At 44.2% G+C, this 21,076-nt stretch overlaps 1 protein-coding gene across 4 annotated transcripts in view; it reads left to right on the top strand.

Annotated features, from left to right (window-relative positions):
• lasp1 (LIM and SH3 protein 1) overlaps positions 1–21,076 on the top strand; it is a 77,766-nt gene that overhangs the window by 22,667 nt on the left and 34,023 nt on the right. For all 4 annotated transcript variants that reach the window (XM_084328556.1, XM_084328558.1, XM_084328555.1 and 1 more), the window contains exon 2: positions 6,842–6,936. In XM_084328556.1, coding sequence (XP_084184682.1) covers positions 6,842–6,936 — 95 coding nt within the window. The remainder of the gene's footprint in view (positions 1–6,841; positions 6,937–21,076) is intronic.

Here is a 21,076-nt window from a genome sequence, read left to right as displayed (position 1 = left end):
TACAGCCCCTCACACTCCAGTTCTCAGGCTGCAGCTGGTTTGAAAGCGAAAGTAAACAAGCTTCTCTGCTGGCTGTGGCTCCAGGTGAGTTGAATAGTTCTGGCTCTGCTAGTTTCTTTTCGATCTTTTGGCGCTTTTTTGGTGGACAAACCACCGCACATGTGCACCGTGACTCGTGACTGGAGACTAGCTCTGCTAGCACACATAGCCTACTGTACTACAGACGGTTTCAAACTGTATTTTAAATTAGAAAGCAAACAAAATAAAAATCTCAATTTGGTCAGTATTGTCATTTGGACAAGCAAAGCCATTACTTTAAGTTGCAGGCAAGAAAGACAAGTCTGTCCACTGTCTCTGGTTTTAAAACTGCCCTGTTGCAGGTCACAAAAAAAAGTATTATTTTTTTTGATATTTTTTTAATTGTCGATCGATATCGATTATTTAAATATATCGCGATAATTATCGTTTTATCGCCCAGCCCTAAGCGCCGCACCGGCTGTGTCGGAGCGCGGTATGTCTACACGTCTGACGTGTATCGTGCATCGATTGTATACAGGAATAACCTCGTCGGTCCATGTCTCCGGTACAAATGGTGACAACCTGCCTGGGTTTCCTCGTCATACACATCTGGGTGTAGGTTGCCTCCTGACCCGGGACAGACCTGTGTGTTTTTTAACCAGGGTTGCTGGTGTAACAGAGGTATGAGAGGCTGACCAGGGTCGCTGGTGTAACAGCACCAAGGCTCTGGAACGCTCTCCCCCTGGACCTGCGAACTGCCCCCTCTGAAAACTCTTTTAAAAAAAACAACTAAAAACACATTTGTTTAGACAGGCCTTTGTTCATACACTCTTTCTTGTCCTCACTGTTCCTATAGTTTGGTTTTTAATTAGTGACTGATGATTTTATCTAAATTATTTTATTCTACTTTTTTATCTGGTTTCACTGTTTTTTAACTGCTGTCTGTTGTTATCATTTATTTCTGTTTTTGTTTTTACATACTAATCTGTAGTGTAAAGCACCCTGTGCATTCGTGCTGTGAAGGGTGCTATATAAATAAAAGTAATTAATTAATTCATTTAACATTTTTATTTTGAGAAATGATCATATGCAAGTCATAACAGTCATAACAATGTCTCGACGACATTGAAAATGAGGGTGACCTCGATTGTATTTTCGAAAATAAATGAAGGTTGATGAACCCATAGATAAAATAGGCATACAGTCAGAGGGCAACATTATCATACAAATATGATAATTATCATACATCTGGCAACACTGACTCCGGTCACTGTAGCCTTTCTCTCTCTCATTTGAGTTATTCAACCCCCCTCCTCTTTCTTTCCCCTGGTATTCAATCCATCCCTCTTTCATTCTTCATTCACCTGAGCGGTCATGGGATCTGAGTGAGGGGGGCGGTGGGATAGTGGAGGGTTATCCTGGAGGAATGTGGGTTAGCAGGTTGGGGTGAGGCTGTGGGATTGTTGGCTAAACACCGGAGTTCACCAGAGGCCTGCACTTTGGAAGCGACCCAAGGTGAATATTTACCCCGGCGGGTACAACGCCATGATCAAAGTCCACGCTCGGCGGATCGCTTCTCATCTCCGCCTCCGCTGCGTTAGCCTTCACGCCACTCTATTAGCATTACGATTGGTCAGTTTATCCCCGGGGCTTAGCGACAGCGCGGCTTATCAGGGAGATGGGAATCGGGACGGAAGATAAAGGAATAACAGAGTTTTTTTCCTATCAGGCAGGGCTCCTGAACTCATAACAGGTGGATGGACTCCTCTCTCTGAGTCATTTCTCCCAAGATGAACATCAGCTGAGCCTTTAAGAAATCAGGGCCGCCTGCACATGGTGCTGCTGGTGTGTTTATTTTTTTGTCAGAAGTTGAACCACAAGAGAATGGAAAGAAGGGGACAGTGTGGGAAAAGAGGAACATCATGGATCCATCTGTGCTCCTTCCTGTGTCTGATTGGGTTGTACTGGGCTAGCGGGGGGGGGGGGGGGGGGGGTGGCTTGGTGTGGTTGGCTGTGGATCACAGCTCGGGGCCTGTGTTCCAGCATGAGCCACCTCCTTTTGTCTGGCCCAGTTCAGCCATACTGGTCAGCAGATGCACACTCGTACACACAATACACACATACTTGCTCGTTGTGGTCACATACCATCCTGGGTGGTCCAATACAGGAAGGGCAAACAAGACTAGCATTCTTGATCGTAGCCACTAGTCTTTCCTTGGATGTGCTACATGGATTTCCTCTCTTCCACAAGCTCTTCCGTGAATTCCTTTTTTTCTAAATGAAACGCTCACTATAGCCATCTTGTCGCCGGAGCTTTCACACTCGGGACAGTAAGAGGCCCATCCTGGCGATTTATGGCCTGCTCTCTGTCTGTGTTGTAGCACATGGTTTCATTAATCCACCTCCTGTATCCAAGCGCACAAGGGAGTAATGATTGATATACACCCCTAGTGCCCCCCTTCCCAGCCCAGTAAGATTGCGCAAGATTTACTATGGCGAACCATAGTTTGTGTGTGTGTGAGAAAGAGGGAGAGAGACGTTGTGTGACTGATTGATTGAAAAATGTATTAACAGATTGCAGAATGGGTACAGTACAGTACAGCTCAATACACACACTTGTTAAGGAGCTGCAGACCAGAGAAAAACTTTTGTCTTGTTTACATCAGTGTCCCCCATTTTCAATTCATCATAACATATATGACATACAGGTAGACGGTACTGTTGCATCAAGACATTTATGACATACCAGATCTCTACAAATATACAGTACTGTTTATGAGTACAAAAAGAGTCTAAAAAGAGTATATACATTTGAGGGGGAAGAAACTGTACATTGGAGGAGGTTGGGTAGGTGGGGTGGGAAACTGTACATTGGAGGTGGTTGGGTGGGAGCGGGGGGAGCGGGGGGGGGGGGGGGACTGTACATTGAGGGGGTGTTCGGTGTTGGTCCTGGACCTGAGTAACTTGCTCTTGCTCTTGAGAGAGAGAGAGGTACGTTGTGTTGGTCCTGGACCTGAGTAACTTGCTCTTGAGAGAGAGAGAGGTACGTTGTGTTGGTCCTGGACCTGAGTAACTTGCTCTTGTTCCCTTTTTACAGATTATGTCTACTCTTGAATGTGTTTTTCTGCTGTTTGGTTTACAGATTATGCCGTATGTGTTGTGTGTTGAATGTATAAAATAGTAATCAGGAGAGTGGGAGAAAGAATGAGAGGGATGGCAGAATGCCCCAAGGCCAAGTTAATAGAACTCTCTTTCTCTCTTTTATTCTCTTTCTTTCCCTCTCTGCCTCTCTCTTTCTCCTTCTTTTTCTCTTTCTTTCCTTCTTTCTTTCCCTCCCTCCTTCCCCCTCTCCCTCTTTCTGTGCTCCTCCCTCCTTTCCCTTGATGATGGCAGGCGCAGCCAGAGCATTGCCTCACTCCCTGGCGTTTCTCATCCACCCTTCCTCTGCTCTCTCACTTTCATTACTTCTCTCTCTCTCTCCCCTCCTTCCTTTCATGTTCCCTCCCTCCTTCTCTTTTCCTTCCAGCCTCCCTCCCTCTGTCCTTCTATGAACCCCCAGGCCACAGATCAGCCTGCTGTCAGCAGAGTGGGAAGGGAGGGAGGAGAGGGAGAATAAGGCTATGGTTAGACTAGTGTATTCCTGGCGTTTTTTTATACGTTTTTGACGACGTTTGATGTCCTATCTACACAGAAATGCGTTTTTTGGCGTTTTTTTGTGGATACGGCTGAAACGCAAAATTGTGTTTGCGTTTGGAGATACGCAAAAAAAACGCGCCGACAACAGCGTGTAGTCTGCACGCTAGCCGTTGTTGCGAAAACGCCCATGCGCAGTACAGCGTTTCCGTTAGCCGGTAATTACCGGTATTTGTCCGGCAAAATCTCCTGAAGTCCGACATATTTAATTTCTCCGGTCTTAATGTCCGGTGAAAATAATTCCCTGAGTCTAAGCACAATTTGATTATTTGAATTGTATTAAAATAGGCTAAAATTAAATAGCCTATGCGATGAACGAAACGATCATTACATTTGTTTCCTCGTTGCTTCTAATAATGACAACGACGTTGTCAGCGAGAGCTTTAAAAACGTAGGTCTCGGTTCGCTTCATCGGACCAAACGCGAACCAAATATAGGAAGTGATTATTATTACCACTGCTCGCAGCACTCACTGCAAAACAAGCACACTGCATCTAATCTCTCTCTCTATCTATCTATCTATCTATCTATCTATCTATCTATCTATCTATCTATCTCTCTCTCTCTATGTCTGTGCATCTTGGGAAGAAGGAAGAAAAAACGCGGCTTATTATTATTACCGAGGCGCGCGGCTTATTATATTATTAAAACGGCTACTTGTGGGCACTCATAAAAACACCGTGGTCTACAAGTTGTTTAGCGAGAGGATGGTGGTAGGTAATGTGCTTCAATAGAACAATGGATCAATGCCATGTCAAAACTCGGCTCCGCTGATCTGGGCTCCGCAGTACACACACAGACACACACACACGCGCGCGCGCACACACAGGATCGCAGCCACACACACATTTCCACTGTCCAATAGACAAGCGCCCTTTTCGACCGCGTGACATTGAGGTGGAGAGAGTAGTCACGCAAACCACGATAATGTTGCAGTCTCTCTGCTTTCTCAGTTATTCGCTTGATATAATTAATACAAATGTCCAATATAACGGAATTCGTTAGCTCATAAAAATGTGATTATAACAGACTGCTGTTCAGTGTCGGACCGACTGCCACATACGCGGTCTATTTTATTTCAAGTCAGCAGCAGCACGGAGACGGAGTATCGAGGGACTTATTTTATTTGGAATATATTAATGACTGTATACGCAAAAGTAGCCTAGTTTTAAGTAATAATATTATAAATCTACATGCCTTGAGGATGACATGAGCCTGCCTATCAATTGTTTTAAAGCTCAATAAACTATGACCGGAATTAATCTCATTTGTCCGGTAGTTGAAATCTTGCAGGTCACGGAGACCGGCAACAATTTTTTCTAACGGAAACCCTGGCGCAGTAGATATCATCTGCGTGCCCTTCCGGTGACAACAGTGGGGACAGAGCTCCGTGTCCCAAATAGCTTCAGCTACCATGTGTTGTCAAGTTATTGTTATAAGGACCCCAGTCCAAGCTACAACAGTCTGCATTCCCTTAACAATTGTTTGTATTGAGCCGTATTGTATTGTACCCATATGCAATATGTTAAATAAAGTTTACATCCATTCATTCTGCTAGCATTACCGATTGCATGAGCAGCTGGCTAACGTGAGCTATCAGGATTCAGACCCTGTTAGCTCAGAGTTCCTCTTTCAACTTAACAAGCATTAAACAAAATGGCCCAGTCATCTATTCACCTTTGTTTAATACACACAGCGTTGTCTCTAATGTTATCTAACTACTGATAGCTCGCGATATCATCGGTTTCGTGCTGGCTAAGTAGCGTGAGCTAACGTTAGCTTCTAGCCACAATGCTATATTGTTATAATGGCATACTCCATTGACGTTAGCATGCAGCTAACAATGCTACCGATCGTTTTTTAGACTAAACTATCCGCTCTTGGTGGTCACTTGTGTTGATGTTAGTTTTGTTTCATCAACAAATGACAGGCAGAACACACAGTGAATGTATCCGTTTTGTTTATTGCACTTTTATTAGGCTTTGCTGAAAAATTATTGCTGCATTGAGTGCATCTTGCATTGCAAGATGGTGGCGCGGCATAGGCGCCTGCCTTATTGACATTTTCTTTGCTGGAGCTTCCACCAGGAAGTGTATTGGCACATTCGTTCTGATTGGTTGAAATTGCCTCCATGTTTGCCACCTACTGCCACCTACTGCTTTGGCAGTGTACTACATCAGTGTGCTCGGCTGACAAAAACGGAAAAAAAACGAAAGTGTGACTCGAGGCGCATGACGTCGCGGCGATACGTATAAGAAAACAATACGAAATGATACGAAAGGTGTAACCTCAGCCTAAGAGAGTGAGGGGGATAGAAGCAGGGTAAGAGGACATCCAGAGAGAGAGACAGACAGACAGGCCTGTAGTGATGAGGAGAGGGACAGAGAGAGGGAGAGCGAGAGAGTGCGGTTCTCGGAGCATGATGGGAACCTTTTCAAGCAGGGCCCACTTGAAAGGACGTAGATGGACAGACATCAAAGCTCTGAAGCTGGTTTCTTTTTGGTGGGGGGAGTTCTGTCCGTTTGAGGTCCAAATGTCCCCACAAAGATAGAAAGAAACATCCTTTCTATGGCGACATGTAATGGCTTTGCGTGAGGAAAATGAGCTGGTTAGGGATGAACCTGAGACAGTGTAGTGCGCGTGTGCGTGCCGTCATGCTCACTCTTGCTAATAATAAGGGTGTGATTACGTTGTGCCACTGGGTCAAAGGAGAATGCATGCTTTTGACATCACACTCATTTAGTCAACTCGCCTCCTCAGAGATGCAGCGTTATAAATAACTGCTGTCGATTGTGTTGTGAACTAGGAGGAAGTTTCATCACCCCTCAGGGCTGTGGCACATGCTAAAACTCTGTCTCTCTGTCTGTCTCTCTCTCTCTCTCTCTCTCTCTCTCTCTCTCTCTCTCTCTCTCTCTCTCTGTGCATGGTGTGGTCTCTATCAAACATGATTGTCTTTCTATCTGCTTCCAAAATGGACCCCATATCTGCCTCGTCTCTACCACACACGCCTGCAGAATAGAAAGTAGTTTTGGTCTTGTGTGTGTGGTTGAAACTCCTCCTTGGTGAACAGAGCAATGGAACAAGTGTCTAACCTGGCTCTTCTCTCTTTCTCTCTCTCTCTCTTTGACAGTACTGGCACAAAGGATGCTTCAGCTGCGAGGTCTGCAAAATGACTCTAAACATGAACAATTACAAAGGCTTCGATAAGAGACCATACTGCAATGCGTAAGTCATCCCTAAAGTCACCATTTCATCTCTCTCTCTCTCTCTCTCTCTCTCTCTCTCTCTCTTCTCTCTCTCTTCTCTCCTCTCTCTCTCTCTCTCTCTCTCTCTCTCTCTCTCTCTCTCTCTCTCTCTCTCTCTCTCTCTCTCTCTCTCTCTCTCTCTCTCTCTCTCTCTCTCTGTGTATAGAAGTTATGTAATTGCACATTTTACTCAGGTGGATCATCTCATGATTCTGACACAGGTGTTTGATCCTTTCAGAAGGCATCTGTCCGGAGGTTGACCCAAGACATTCTTTTAAGTGTATGTGTGTGAGCATGTGTGTTGAGAACCAGCTGAGCCTCTTCATTCTGTCTGCCCTCTGCTGTGTGTCTGTGGCTGCTCCAATTCTCCGAGAGAGAGGAAGGGAGGGAGGGGGGGGCTGTGTGTAGTGTGGGAAACGGCACGCCTCCTTCCCCTCCCCCCACCCTTCTCCACGGGGGTCAACAAAGGAAATTCTTCAAGTTCCTTTGGTAGTGACACGCGCACACTAATACCCGCATGTCCACTCACGCCTCCACGCGCTCTCTCTGTCACACACACAAACACACACGCACACACACACACACACACACACACACACACACACACACACACACACTCACACTCATGCTCCCACTTCGCCGATGGCCCGGCGAAGAATCCGTGGAATCTCCCTCTCCCGGTAACCCCAATGATTTCTCTTTTCCCCGCCTCATCTCAGCGTGTTGAATGCGTGTGCGCTCACTTGTGTGTATTCTGTAGGGGAATGCAGAGAGAAGGCGTGGTTTCATGTTCTGACAAGCTTTTCTGCATTAACTTATCTCCACTCACGGCCTCACCTGCTCAGTTGTAGGGCTGACCCGAGCTGCTTTTCTCAAACAAGGATATTTAGAACTTACAGGAAACCTATCTACCTATTTAGCTCTTGTCTACTTCTCGATGAAGATAAATTTTTTGTCCCATATGACATTGTGCCTCACTGTCCGCGCACGGGTGATATCTCTCTCAGGCAGAGTGTAGGCTACCCTGACTTCAGTGTTTTCATTAACCGCTTAAATACTTCCCCTTCCACGATATTGACGGCCTCTTGTTTTGAGCAATGAAAGACTCAAGACAAGAGGCCTGGCTGTCAATATCGTGGAAGGGGAAGGATTTAAGCAGTTCCCTCGCGAATAAAGATGACGCCTAATTGCCTCTAGGAATGGAATGTAACACGTTTCATTCACAGGATTTGTGTGAATGGTCCAACTGTAGTATTTGAACACACCTGACGACCTGAGCTATTGTTTTGCAAAGTAGCCAGGTGGGTACATGGCGCAGAGTCAAGTGGACATTCTTGTGTGCACGCGCGTGTACATCCGTGTATGTGCATGCTTCTGCTCAAAAAGGAGGTGGAACGGCGTGCAACCCTGTAACATGAGCACTGCACCACTGCTATAATGTGCTGCTACTTTGCACTCTGGTTAGTTGCCAACTTATTTTCGTACTCTGTACTTGTACTTATATTTATTAAATAAATAATCATAATCTAATATTTTTGTTCATGTTAATCCTAAAGCAACATAAGCACATCCGTTAATCATTTAAGATTTCACGTAAAGGTCTTATTTCTTTTTTCTTCCATGAGGAACCGATTTTATTTAGATTAGGCCTGTATAATGAGGCTATTTCACCTTGATTAGGCCTGTATAAAGAGGCTATTTCACTTTGATTAGGCCTGTATAAAGAGGCTATTTCACTTTGATTAGGCCAGTATAAAGAGACTATTTCACTATGTTTAGGCCAGTATAAAGAGACTATTTCACTATGATTAGGCCAGTATAAAGAGGCTATTTCACTTTGAATAGGCCTGTATAAAGAGATACTATTACACTTTGATTAGGCCTGTATAAAATATAGACGGCGGGCATTGGTTTGGCACAGAGATGGAGGACCCCCCCTGAGAAACCACAAAGGAGAGGGGTACATAGGTGTACGTGGGAGAGAAAGACAAAGGAGAGAGATGTGAGTGCCAGCTGGAAAACAGAAATCAACAAAGCTCTGTATATCTCACCATCCATTCTCTTTTTCTTTTCTTTTTTTCCTTCTCAGCCACGCTTTAAAAAATGTTGCCCGTTATCACATTTCTTTCAAATCACATTCATAGTGTTTACAGTGCAATAAAACATTTCTGAATTACTGTTCAACAGTTCAAAGTCGACTTAACCTCTGTTCGGTATCACAGTTCAAAAACATGACAGTCTTCTCGATACACACATATTACAATAGACAGAACTCTTTTTCTATTATTTTCCCCTTATCTGTTTACACAATAAAATGGTAGAAAAAGAGTCTACTCCTGGCCTGAAGTCAGGTAATTCTATATCCTCAACTCAGCTCCAACGAGCAGAGTAGTTTCCTAAGTCATGACAACAAAAAACAACTGTCTCTTAGGGGGCTTTCACACTCAGCCTTTTGTATCGAATCACCGTCCCGGAGCACGGGGGGCAGTGTTCTCACTCACCCCTTTCGGGGTGCGAGTCGGCGCTGATTCGTTTCACCCCCCGCTGAACGGGATCACCTGGCAGAGGTGGTCTCGGGGTCGGTCCTGGGAGAACGGGGGGTGTGGCTTTGCGAGCTTGTACTTTTTCACGGGCGTGGCGCCTGGTGCTGACATAACGTCATAAATTTTGTTGCCATTGCTATGTCTATACATTGTTCGAATGCATTTATTTCTATTAGACCAGTGGTGCCCAACCAGTCGGCCGTGGTCGACCAGTAGATCGCTCAAAACGCTCAAAAGCGGACTCTACAACACCATCCATTCGTGATAAAATGGGGTGGGTTATATTGACATGGCTTGACAACAGAGGTTCAAATATAACTTCATATTTATTGGCAATTTGTTCATTTTATATCAACATCCAGAGTCCGCAGTCGTGTTAAGACATTCCCGTTTACATTTTCGGTCGACCAGTAGATCAATGACATTCAATATAATCGATGCGAGCAATGTTAATACTAGTATGTTGCATGTAGTAACGTTAGCGTTAGCCGTTAGCTTAGCGTTACTGTTAACCCTGCAAAACGATCAAAAGCGGACTCTACAACAGAGTTCCATTCGTGAGAAAAGGGGGGTGGGTTATATTGACAAGGCTTGACAACAGAGGTTCAATATAACTTCATATTTATTTGTTTCTTTATATCAGCATCCAGAGTCCGCAGTCGTGTTAAGACATTCCTGTTTACATTTTCGAGCGTGACATCATCGACTACGACAAGCTTACAAGCTCAAAACGCAAACCGTAAACAAAACCCAGAGCGCACCCAAACTGAAGTGTGTACACAAACTAGAGGGGGGAGAGGGGTGGGGGGGGAGTTCGAATCAGATATCGGAAAGGGCAGAACGGAACGAAATAGAAACGAATAGGGTGAGTGAGAAAAGGCCCTTAGAGTCTCGTCGGCAAACGGGTCACAATGATGTCTGCAGGTCACATGAAATTAGATGATCGCCGTTGCTAGCAGCTACTAACCATGTAAGTACTGAACACTGATGGTAGGTCTGAAAAACACAGGTAAATTCTCCCGACTCACAGTCCCACATTCCCGCCTCCTTGTGAGAGAAAAAACCCTTATAGTACAGACAAAAAAATTTATGGAATTAACCCTTAGAGCAGTGCCTTCCTCGTCCATGAACCCCATGAAAAGTACCCTCATACCCTAGTTTTCCTGCAGATTGACCAGGTAAAATAATTAAGATAATCAACCCCTGTGAAACATACTGTCTCTTGTTCCTTTTACGGCAGGATCACCTATTCACAGCGTTCCAAAGGACCTTTTAAAACCCTCTCTCAGGATCACCCTTAACAGCTGTCTCCCTCTGCTAACAGCCCTAATTCCAAAGCGATTGTACAGTCCCACAGCACAGTCCCAATTCCTGCTCCTTTGTGAAAAGCAATGCCTCAAAAATACAGAGCCTGCAGAGCGAAACTAGTGCTATATATATATATATATATATATATATATATATATATATATATATATATACCGGTATATATATTTTGAAGCCCAAAAAACCCCCACCCCTCTTCTTCGGGACGCAGACTTGAACTCAACATCTTTTATTATACTCGTGGGTAGCCCCCGCACCCAGTGCACGAGTCTAATCCCCGCCTAATACATTCGGGACGTACCAAGATTGAGAAACTATAGAAAAAAACATCGCCAGTCTACCAAGCACACAGTAATATACACAAAACAAATAGCTCTGACAGGCACCATGTTCTAGTTTAGACCTCTAATTTTTTTATTTAAAAACAAAAATGCTTTAAACAGAAATCAGAATGTCAACAGCTCACAGAGTGTCCCTTATCACGTGTCCCCAAGGTCCATGCCGGAGGTGACAGCCAAGCGGACGGCACAGCGGTTCTCTCCCCTCCGCGTCCTGCACGGAGGAGCCTCGAGACAGGGCAGCTTTCCCCTGGAATCCTAGGATTCACCTTCTCTGCAGAGTCCGTTTGGCAGCCGACCTCGACACCCATCGGTTTAAAAAAAACATCTCTCGTCGCCATCTGTTATGGGAACGCCACCTCATCTCCCTCACCCCCTCGCCCCATCCCGACTCGGCATCCGTGAAACCGCCACAGTCCAGGGGAGAGAAGGGGGAGACGAACTAACGCACCCACCAACAGAATGGCCTGCTAGTTAAAAAATCCCATAAACATCTCTCGTCACCATCGGTTATGGGAAATATTAAAGGACAAAACGATGAGCCGTTTTATAAATCATTGAGTCATTATTAACACTTTCAGTGCCCAGCAGGGGGCGTACGATTTAGTGCTTGAATGCCCAGCATCCACTTCAATGTTAGTGTTAATATCGCCTAATCTATGTTTTAAATTATGGCTGTGTGTCTAATCTGCCCGTCGCTTATCAATGACTCATTTTCCAGTCAACATTGTCCAAGCGGATTGTTTTTTTATCGGTTAATTTCCGTTTTATAGCATCTTGAAAAGCCCTCGTTTTCAAGGAAAATAAAAATATTCCATAAACGGAATATTCTAGAATACACAAAAAACTTTCAAATTTTTCGGCCTATTTATGAATCGTTTTCAAATAAACGCTAGATTATCGATAGTATGTGTACGTATACACGCTATATAGGCGATCTGATTCTCCTCTTGATATATTTCCTGATCGCTCGCACAGCCAAACAGCCATATCAAACGTAGGGGAAAAGCTTATATCTCCGTGAAAACAGGTCTGATTATCCTAAGACTGGTAAAATAGATTCCTTACCTGAGATCAGATGGTATCCAAAAAGATTATTCCAATTCCTGATCGCCATTCCAAAAATCGATCCTTTTATTGATCCAACGCTAGATACTGTAAAGACATATTACACGCTGTTCTGAGGCTCCACAATAATAATAATAATAATAATTTAGGACCTGCTCCGAGGTCATCATTTGGCACACATGCGAACCATGCATACAATGCGTATCTGCGATTAACCCATCCCGTCGTCCTTCCCCCCCAAGGGCAGCCGGGAGCAGACAGGCGCCACGTGAGCCGCGCCAGGGGACCAATCCAAGTGCTCCTGTCCGTCTTCGTCAAGGACGCCACAGCGTTAGCGATCTTGTTGTTGTGCATGTTTTTCCATTGGGTTTATCTTATCGGGGGGGGAAACCCTTGCGAGCACGGGGAGAACATGCAAACTCCACACAGAAAGGCCTGGGAGATACCCCACCTGGGTAACTGGCATCATGGAAACCTGGTCCCCAAGCGGGATTCGAACCCTGGACCTTCTTGCTGTGAGGCGACAGTGTTAACCACTACACCACCGTGCCGCATGACTGGGATCATCTCCGGTTACATGCGTGAGAAGTAAAATGTGGATTCCGGAGTTTTTTTTTCTCATCCATTTTCATTGAGTCCATTCCAAAAGGGTGCATTACCATCTGGGAGACGATAGGGGGCGCTTTTTCACATCTGAGCTCCTGATGAGGCTGGTTTCCCAACGGTAGACTCGGTTGATGAAATATGAATTCTAATACAAAAAAAATCACGCGAATTGTCGTGCTGGGCATTCAGGGGGCGGGCTGTTAACACGTGTTATGTCGTGGCTGGCATTCAAAGTGTTAATAATAGAAAACAGTTTATTTCACCGTGGCCACAATGAAAGGACAGTTTACAGACCGATACATCATGTTCACACACTAGCGTCTGGCCATAAAGTGACCAAGAGGTCTGGGCAGAACATAGTTTATACACACTTGCAAGACGTAACATTAGAACAGATATGATGATGAAAGTAAATAAAAATGGTTCCCAGTTACGGGAAGTAATAATAACCTTGCTTTGGCTGGCTGGGGAGATGTTGGTACCTTGGAGACACACACACATTACACTAGCTCAGGGGTGGCCAACCAGTCAGAGACTAAGAGCCACAAAAAAATTACTGTGGTACCACAAAGAGCCACACCATATACCAGCGTTTCTCAACCTTTTTTTTCAGTCACGGCACCCTTCATGTGTTTATAGGTCTCACCCTCTGGCCTCTGAAGTTGCTAATGTCTTTTTTATTTGGGCCTCACAGGGTTAAAAGTACCCTGTGAGACCCATGGTTGCAAAATTACAAAATCACTTTTAGCCATTTAAAAAAATAATGTTTATTTAAAAAATGTTAAAGGGGAACTATTTTACTATTTCTTTCACTATTTGGGCACTTTTACACAATTCCTGTGAGTCTATGGAACACCTAGGTTTAAAAAAAAAAAATGCATTGTTTTGTATTTCTAATCAAGTACTAAAAACCGCATTTTTCTACCTCAAGATCTTAAGCCGTTTTGAGGCTGGGCTCCAACCACTGTGTGGCCTGGTGCCAACTGCCACATCAACTGCCACATTATTATGCAGCTGAGAAATCTCTGACATCACAGATATGCACATTTTCAGATGACTCAGTTCAGTGAGGGTGAATATTGTGAGAGGAGAATTGGAAGAATTCGCCAATATGAGAATTAGAGACATATATCCTATTAATATAAGTCCACATAGCTAAGAAACAATGGTAAACACTGAAAAAGCCATTTAAGCACATGTATAGTCAATTGGTCCTGTTGTTCAGCCTCACAATGCTATTTGATAGTAAATGTGTTTATATGTCCCACCCTCTGGCCTCTGAAGTTGCTAATTTCTTTTTAATTTGGGCCTCACAGGGTTAACCTCTTAAGCGCGAGATATACAGTAAAAGTGTATATTTTCAGCATTATGTTTGTTTACCAATTATTTTAACTGTTATTAGTGAAATATAAAATTATAGAAATCTCAGGGCATTGGGTCGGAAACCGGCGCATATTGACAGGAGGAAGTGGCACAGCCAAAAGTGAGTGTAGTCTTTTGAAGGAAGAGACTCAGGGCTTTCAAATTTCGAAAAACTACCCTACCCAGCTCACACCAGCCCCTGTCAATCATCTGACTTCTGGATTTACTTTTTAATTTCTCTTATTTTTTGGGATTATCTCCCACAAACCTGAACGTTATTGCCATAAAACAGAACGCAGTTAGTTTCTCTACCTTTCTGTGAACGTCTTGCAAAAAACGGTGTTGCAATATGATGAAAAATGGTGGAGAAATTTACATTATAAAAAAGATGGCAGAATTCAGTACTGTATCTACAAAACCTTCTGTTTAATCATCTTCCCTTTATTCATTTGCAATTTTTTAATTTTTTTAAAAAATTTGTTATGGATGGAAGAGCCGCACATTGACGGGCAAAGAGCCGCATGCGGCTCGCGAGCCGCGGGTTGGCCACCCCTGCACTAGCTGGTCACATTGAACCAGTCAAGCTGTAAAATGATATCTCAACACAGATCTATAATGACATGATAATATTTTCCACGACACTATAAAGTTACTATTTCATGTTGATTAGGACTGTATAAAGAGGCTATTTCACTTTGATTAGGCCAGTATAAAGAGACTATTTCACTTTGATTAGCCCTGTATAAAGAGACTTTCACTTTGATCAGGCCTGTATAAAGAGACTATTTCACTTTGATTAGGCCTGTATAAGGCTATTTCACTTTGATTAGGCCTGTATAAAGAGGCTATTTTGCTCAACTATAAGCTCATGTATTTTGTGGATTACAATGTTGGAATTGAGATTTTTATTTTTATTTTTTATACAATTGAACTAAAATATTTGTTATTACAGAGAGAGTAAAGTGCCAGGAAAAGGTACCGTTCGGTACCAGTATTGATTCCCAGGTACCGGTATCGGTTCATATGTGAACAGTACCCAACCACAACTGTCATAGATCTGTGTGAGATTTACTAGCTTAAAGCTAGTGTTTTATCGCAGACTAGTAGCCTCATTTGTCCAGATGCGCTGTGCCTTTTAATCTCCCCCATCTAGGTCAAGGCAGCAGTGCTGCCAAATAGCACGTATCCTCTATGAAACATCTCTGTTTCCGCAATCTAAAATATCTCCCTTCCACTTTAAAGCCTCAATCTGTGATTTCTGACCATTATAAATCTGAGGTATGTTCATATACATTCTTGAAGAGTTTTTGATCTGTAGATGCAAAATAGGCTTTTTGGAACTTTTCTTGAAGCTTCATCAAACCAACGATGAAGCAGAATATAGGCCTATTTTACTTGTAAAGAAACCTTTTACAGCCACAAAATACAGTGAATACAATTTATTAAAAAAAGAAAAGAAAAACAAGAGCCGATTCAATCACCTAGACTCTGAGAATAAAAACGAATCTCCATTGCTGTTCTTCTTTTTGCTGGCGGGGCTCCCCTGTTTTGTTTAAGACTGGGTCGCCGATCGGGCCTTTAAATCCTCCTTCCCATGACTCCTCCGTCCCCCTGTGTTTCAGTACAGCAGGGCCCTGTTTATTATGCCTCTTTCCGTTTGTTTAAAACCATTCTGGTCAGAGTAAACACCATCAGTGGAAGATCTTCCCGCCGTGGGCAGCGGAATGCATGGCCTCGCTCCGTTATCCCTCTGCGGTCCTCAGCGACCTCATCATTACTGTTCTATATCTGTCCCAAGTAAATGATATACGCGTTTGTTTGTTTTCATTGAATGCCCACCCGCCTCTGTACGCGCAAATCCCAGCCCTCCGATTGGAGGCCGGCGCCACAAGGGGATTGTGGGAGATTTAGGGAGGCAAAAAAGAGAGAAATTCTTTAGTTCCCCTTAGAGACTGTGGGAGCCAGTTGCGGGATGCTATCTCCTCTGTGACTGATGGTATTGACATCATTGATTGGTGAGCGATGAATCTAATCAAAGGCCCCGGCGGCGTCATCTCCAGGCTAATCAAATGTTGGTCTGTTCCACACGCAGACCACGCCTGTATCGCACCACATGACGTGTGTTATTTAGGGTACCTTTAGTGATTGGTTGTTGTTCATGATGAATAACCAAATTGATTAAAGCTCCCTATCACTGGACACAATGACATCACAGGCTGTATCCAGGCTTTGGCGCTTTCCATATTTGTCCTGACATCTCTCGCTCTCTCTCTCTTCCCCAAGCCCCCCCTTCCCTCACTATCTTCTCGTTGCTGATTGGGATGGTCAGGGAAACCTCTCTTTGATGAGATTTAAAATATTCGCTCCAGTGTGTAATGGATTCTGCCAGTCTCCTAGAGTTGGATGTCAGTCCTGACTGTAATTCGCTCTCCATCTCTCTTGGATCCTCGCATCCCTCCCTGATCCTAACCAGGCCAGCTCTTGTACTGGGGGACTTTCTTGTCAACATTTCATAATTATCTGTTGACTCCCACCACATCCAACCCTATAGATAAACACAGACGAGCGAAGCTGAACTGGGTGAAGAAACTTGCTAGTGGAGTACACACCCAGATCTGTCACACTCTTGTAGATTCCCATCCAAACTATGTATTTTTCCATTGTTTGTAAACAAGAACTAAAACATGTGTTTTGTTATCAACAGACTAGGAACTCATACCTAGCTAATGGTTCTAAAATGTATACCCAAGCCAACACTGAATTTCCAATTTGAAGCAAATTTTGGGAAGAATGAAATGATCTCAACATAAATGTAATAACCTTTAGAAACCAGACCAACATTAACCTTAACTCAATCAGCGCCAGACCCGAGGAAAGTCTGGTTAACTCACCCAACCGTTCAGCGCCAGACCCGAGTATAGTCGGTTTTTCATCGTTATTTCTTTTATTCGATATTTTTATTCATTTCTCTCACACGGACCTCGGGGTTACCATAGGGAACCACTCTGAGATCGCTAGAGTGCAATACTGGCCGCATCTAGGTAGGTGGCAGTATCGCCCACCCTTCGAAACCTTTTTTTCACACACGGTGTTACATTAAAATGTCTCCGGGCAGTTTTCCTGGTCAGGCGAGTCTAGCGGTTCACTCGATGGCATTGGAACGCGTCCAATGCCCCCGATGCATGTGTTGTGGTGGATTATGTTGGCGACACGATGGACACCAATACTGGAAATCGCGATCAGACAATTGGAATATTCTTTTTCGGGTACCTCCTAGTGAAGGTAAGGACTATATGACATCAATCCTGCTTCGATCCAACCATGATTTCACATTGATCGTTGCAACCATGTGTAACATACTCCAGAACGTATGCCGTTGGTGATGATAAAAGCATAAAAAAATTACCCCCCCCCCCCCCTTTTCATGCATTCATGATGAAACATAATACCTATTATATACAGGGCGGCTACGTGGCGTAGTGGGCAAGGCGCTCGCCACGAAATCTGGAGACGCTGGGCTTGCCTGTTCGAGCCCAGCGCTCCACATTTGCTTTCAGTTTAGCTGGTCGTCCGTACTAATACACATTGGCCGTATTAGGGGGTAGGAAACTGATGGGTGGGGATTAGGGATGCCCCGATCACGTTTTTTGCCACCGATCACCGATCGTCGTGAGCCATATCGGCCGATATCGATCCGATACCGATCGTTTTTGATTAAAAGAAATTAAATTTTATTTTATATAAATTTTTTCTTTTTTTTTCCTTTTTTATAAAATATATATATTATATAATTAGACTTGTACTTGTATTATCTGCGAGACATCGCCACCACGCAACAAGCTCCACTGTCTGTGTGTACTCTAGTAGCCTCCAGCTACGGCCAGGATTCTCCGGAGCTGCACCTGGTCCCTATACTCGAGTAGCCTCGAGCTACGGCAAGGATTCTCCGGCGCTGCAGCTGGACCCTAGTATTGGTATAACGTTAAATCACATTCACAAGCCCTCAGCTCGAATACGCATCGAATCAGTGTTATAAGACATTGATATCAGGAGCTATCTGTAGCTACTGCTAGCCGGATATATAACGTTAATACAACGCCTCAGTGAATTATTTAGTTCAATGGGACATTTCGTTTTGAACAGTGAACTAGCTTGCGCTAACGTCAGCTAACAGGTATCATACACTCTACTAGACTTTGTGGAGCGTTTGTTTATGTCAGGAGCTATCGGTAGCTGGCCGGCTAGATACCGTTCGGTTAGACAATGCCTCATCATGTATTAAACTAAAAGTGAATAGTTGACTGGGTCATTTTGTAACTGTAGCTAAGCTAACGGTAGCTCATGGAGCCGCCGTCCTCCCGTGTCCCGTCCCACTAGAGTAGACCACTACTAGACCCGTGTTTACATGCGTGCTGGAGGGATGAGCAGACGCCGCACCACCCGGTGTTGAGACAGAACTCAGCGACAGCGAGTGAAATTGGTTTTGACGCTCGACGAAAATAAAGCATTATCACCGATCACCGATCGCATATTTATACTGATTATCGGCCGATAACGATCAATGGCCGATCGATCGGGGCATCCCTAGTGGGGATCGGGCGTTGTGGACAGCGACTCCTACAGGTCGGTTGGTGCGCCTGCGCAGTAGAATCAGGAAGTGTCGGGGGCAGCGTGAGCCTCCCACGCGTTACTCCTCGCCACTGAGAGATCGAGCTGCGCAGGTGAAAAGATGCGACTGCTGTTACCTCAAGTACCGGAGGGGACTTGTGCTATGTATGACTTAGTCCACATTGCAGCCGGCTTGTGGGAGGCAAGAAACAGCGTTCGTGACAGGGGAGGGTTGAATTGGATGATACGAAATTGGGATGGGAGAAAAATATAGAAAAATGGGAGAAAAAGTGGATCAAAAAAAAAACCTATTATATACATTTGATTTGGAAATAGTAGCGTGTCCAGGCGAGCAACGCCAACGCTTTTAGTAAAAATCACGAATTCCTCCATGGCGCCGTTTTATGGAATTACCCAGGATCACTCTGAAACTATACTTATATTCACCACGGTATAACACGCAAATGTATACATGAAAAAATTTATTCTTTTTCACATATTGAACGATGGATAGTTGATGTAAAATGAGCCATAGTATTGTATGTATCCATAGCTATAATATAGAATATAGATATAGCCCTGCAAACACCGCCACGCAGCCCTATCTCTTAGAGTGGTGGCGCAGTAGGAACTAAGATGCTCTAGGCCTCCGGCGCTGAATGAGTTAAAAGATGCTTATATAGGCTATGTGTCCACTAATAGCCTTTTTTTCGAGGCGGACCGCTTTGAAAAAAGAAGAAAAAAAAGTTCCAAGCATTTTTCTGGGTCTCCCCAGAGCTTGCGCCAGCCGCGGCTCCGCCCCTTCCTCGATGAGTTACATTGATGAGCGCGCCCCTTTCCAAAAAATGTAACTACTTTCAACTTTATGAGCTGGGAGCGCTCCGCCAAAAACGCTGTCGTCGAGAGCTCATAAAACGCGAGGCGTGGCTCTGGGAAGAGGAGCGCGCCTGTCACGCCTGTAGCATAGAAATGAATGACAGAAAGGAGCTGACAACTCATAAAACGTCTCCTATGGACACAAGCCCTTAGAGTATCTTAACTCTTTGAGCGCCACGCTTTTTCCCCATCTTTACTCAATGGTACCAGCGTTATTGACCATTTTAGCAATGTTTGCAGATGCAGACCCATCGTGTGTTCTGTATTCTAGCTATGGAGACAATAGTATGGCTCATTTGACAGGCATTGTTCATAGTCCATCACTGACTAACAAGTTAATTTCTACATACTGTAGTTTGTGCACTATTACACGCTAAACATCGCCCCTTTCCAAAATAATCCAGTCTTTTTTCATAGATCGCGAGATATGACGCGTTATATGTATTATGCCCAAATCGTTCTGGTTGATCGCCTGAAACCCCAAATACTTCCAAATCAAAGTTATATACCATGTACATATATGTCTTCACAAAATCATCAAGGGGGGGGGGGGGGGGGGGGGGGTCGTTTTAACTCAAAACTCTGATCGTTACCAAAAGCATGGTTGAGGTCCGGTAAAATACGACACTGTGATCGTTACAAAAACATGTTTCAGGTTAGTTAAAATAGACATAGAATATACCTTACCTTAGCCAGAAGGTACTCCGAAAAGAATAATCCCCAGTGATCCGATCGCATCGCGATTACTCGTGTATACGGAAAATATGTTTGAGGCGTTAAAATCTCAGAGCGATCGCTCTGTCCTCGGAAGGGGAGGAGTCCTTGCAGACAAAAAAAAAGATAAGGGTCCCCACACCAAACCATTCCAGTTCAAAAGGTAGGCAATACTGCCACCTGGCAGGATTCGATCGTCATTGCAATTGTAACATAGGCAGATGAGCCATGGAGGCCCACGGAGCTCCGGCTGAGTGTATAGAACGGGGATCAAAGGAAAAAGATCAAAGGATCTAAAAACGAGATATTACATTTTTGGCACTCAGCGCTTGGCGGCAAAACACGAGATAATATATTATGTTTTTGGCGCCCAATGAGTTCAACTGGATCCCAAACACATAGCTTCTAGATCATAGTGTGTTCCAGGGATCCTGATCAATCGGCCAGTATCACGTCTTCTTGTGTTATCCTCTCTCCATACAATCCCTCTGCGTTGTGTACTTTTAATGATCCTGACGTCTCATATACTGGCTGTACAATCCTTATCTCTCCCCGCTAGTGCGATCCGCCACCATAATAATTCTCCACCTTCGTAAGAATTCGACACTTTGACACAGCGTAATACCTTACAAGGAGAAGCGTTGTTTATTTTCATAAACGGAGACCTCATAATCAGATG

The sequence above is a fragment of the Notolepis coatsorum genome (genome assembly GCF_963971535.1).
Source record: "Notolepis coatsorum genome assembly, chromosome: 14".
Classification (NCBI taxonomy): Eukaryota; Metazoa; Chordata; class Actinopteri; order Aulopiformes; family Paralepididae; genus Notolepis; species Notolepis coatsorum.
Note: the sequence above shows the minus strand (reverse complement) of the source record. Positions and strands in the feature narration are given on the sequence as shown.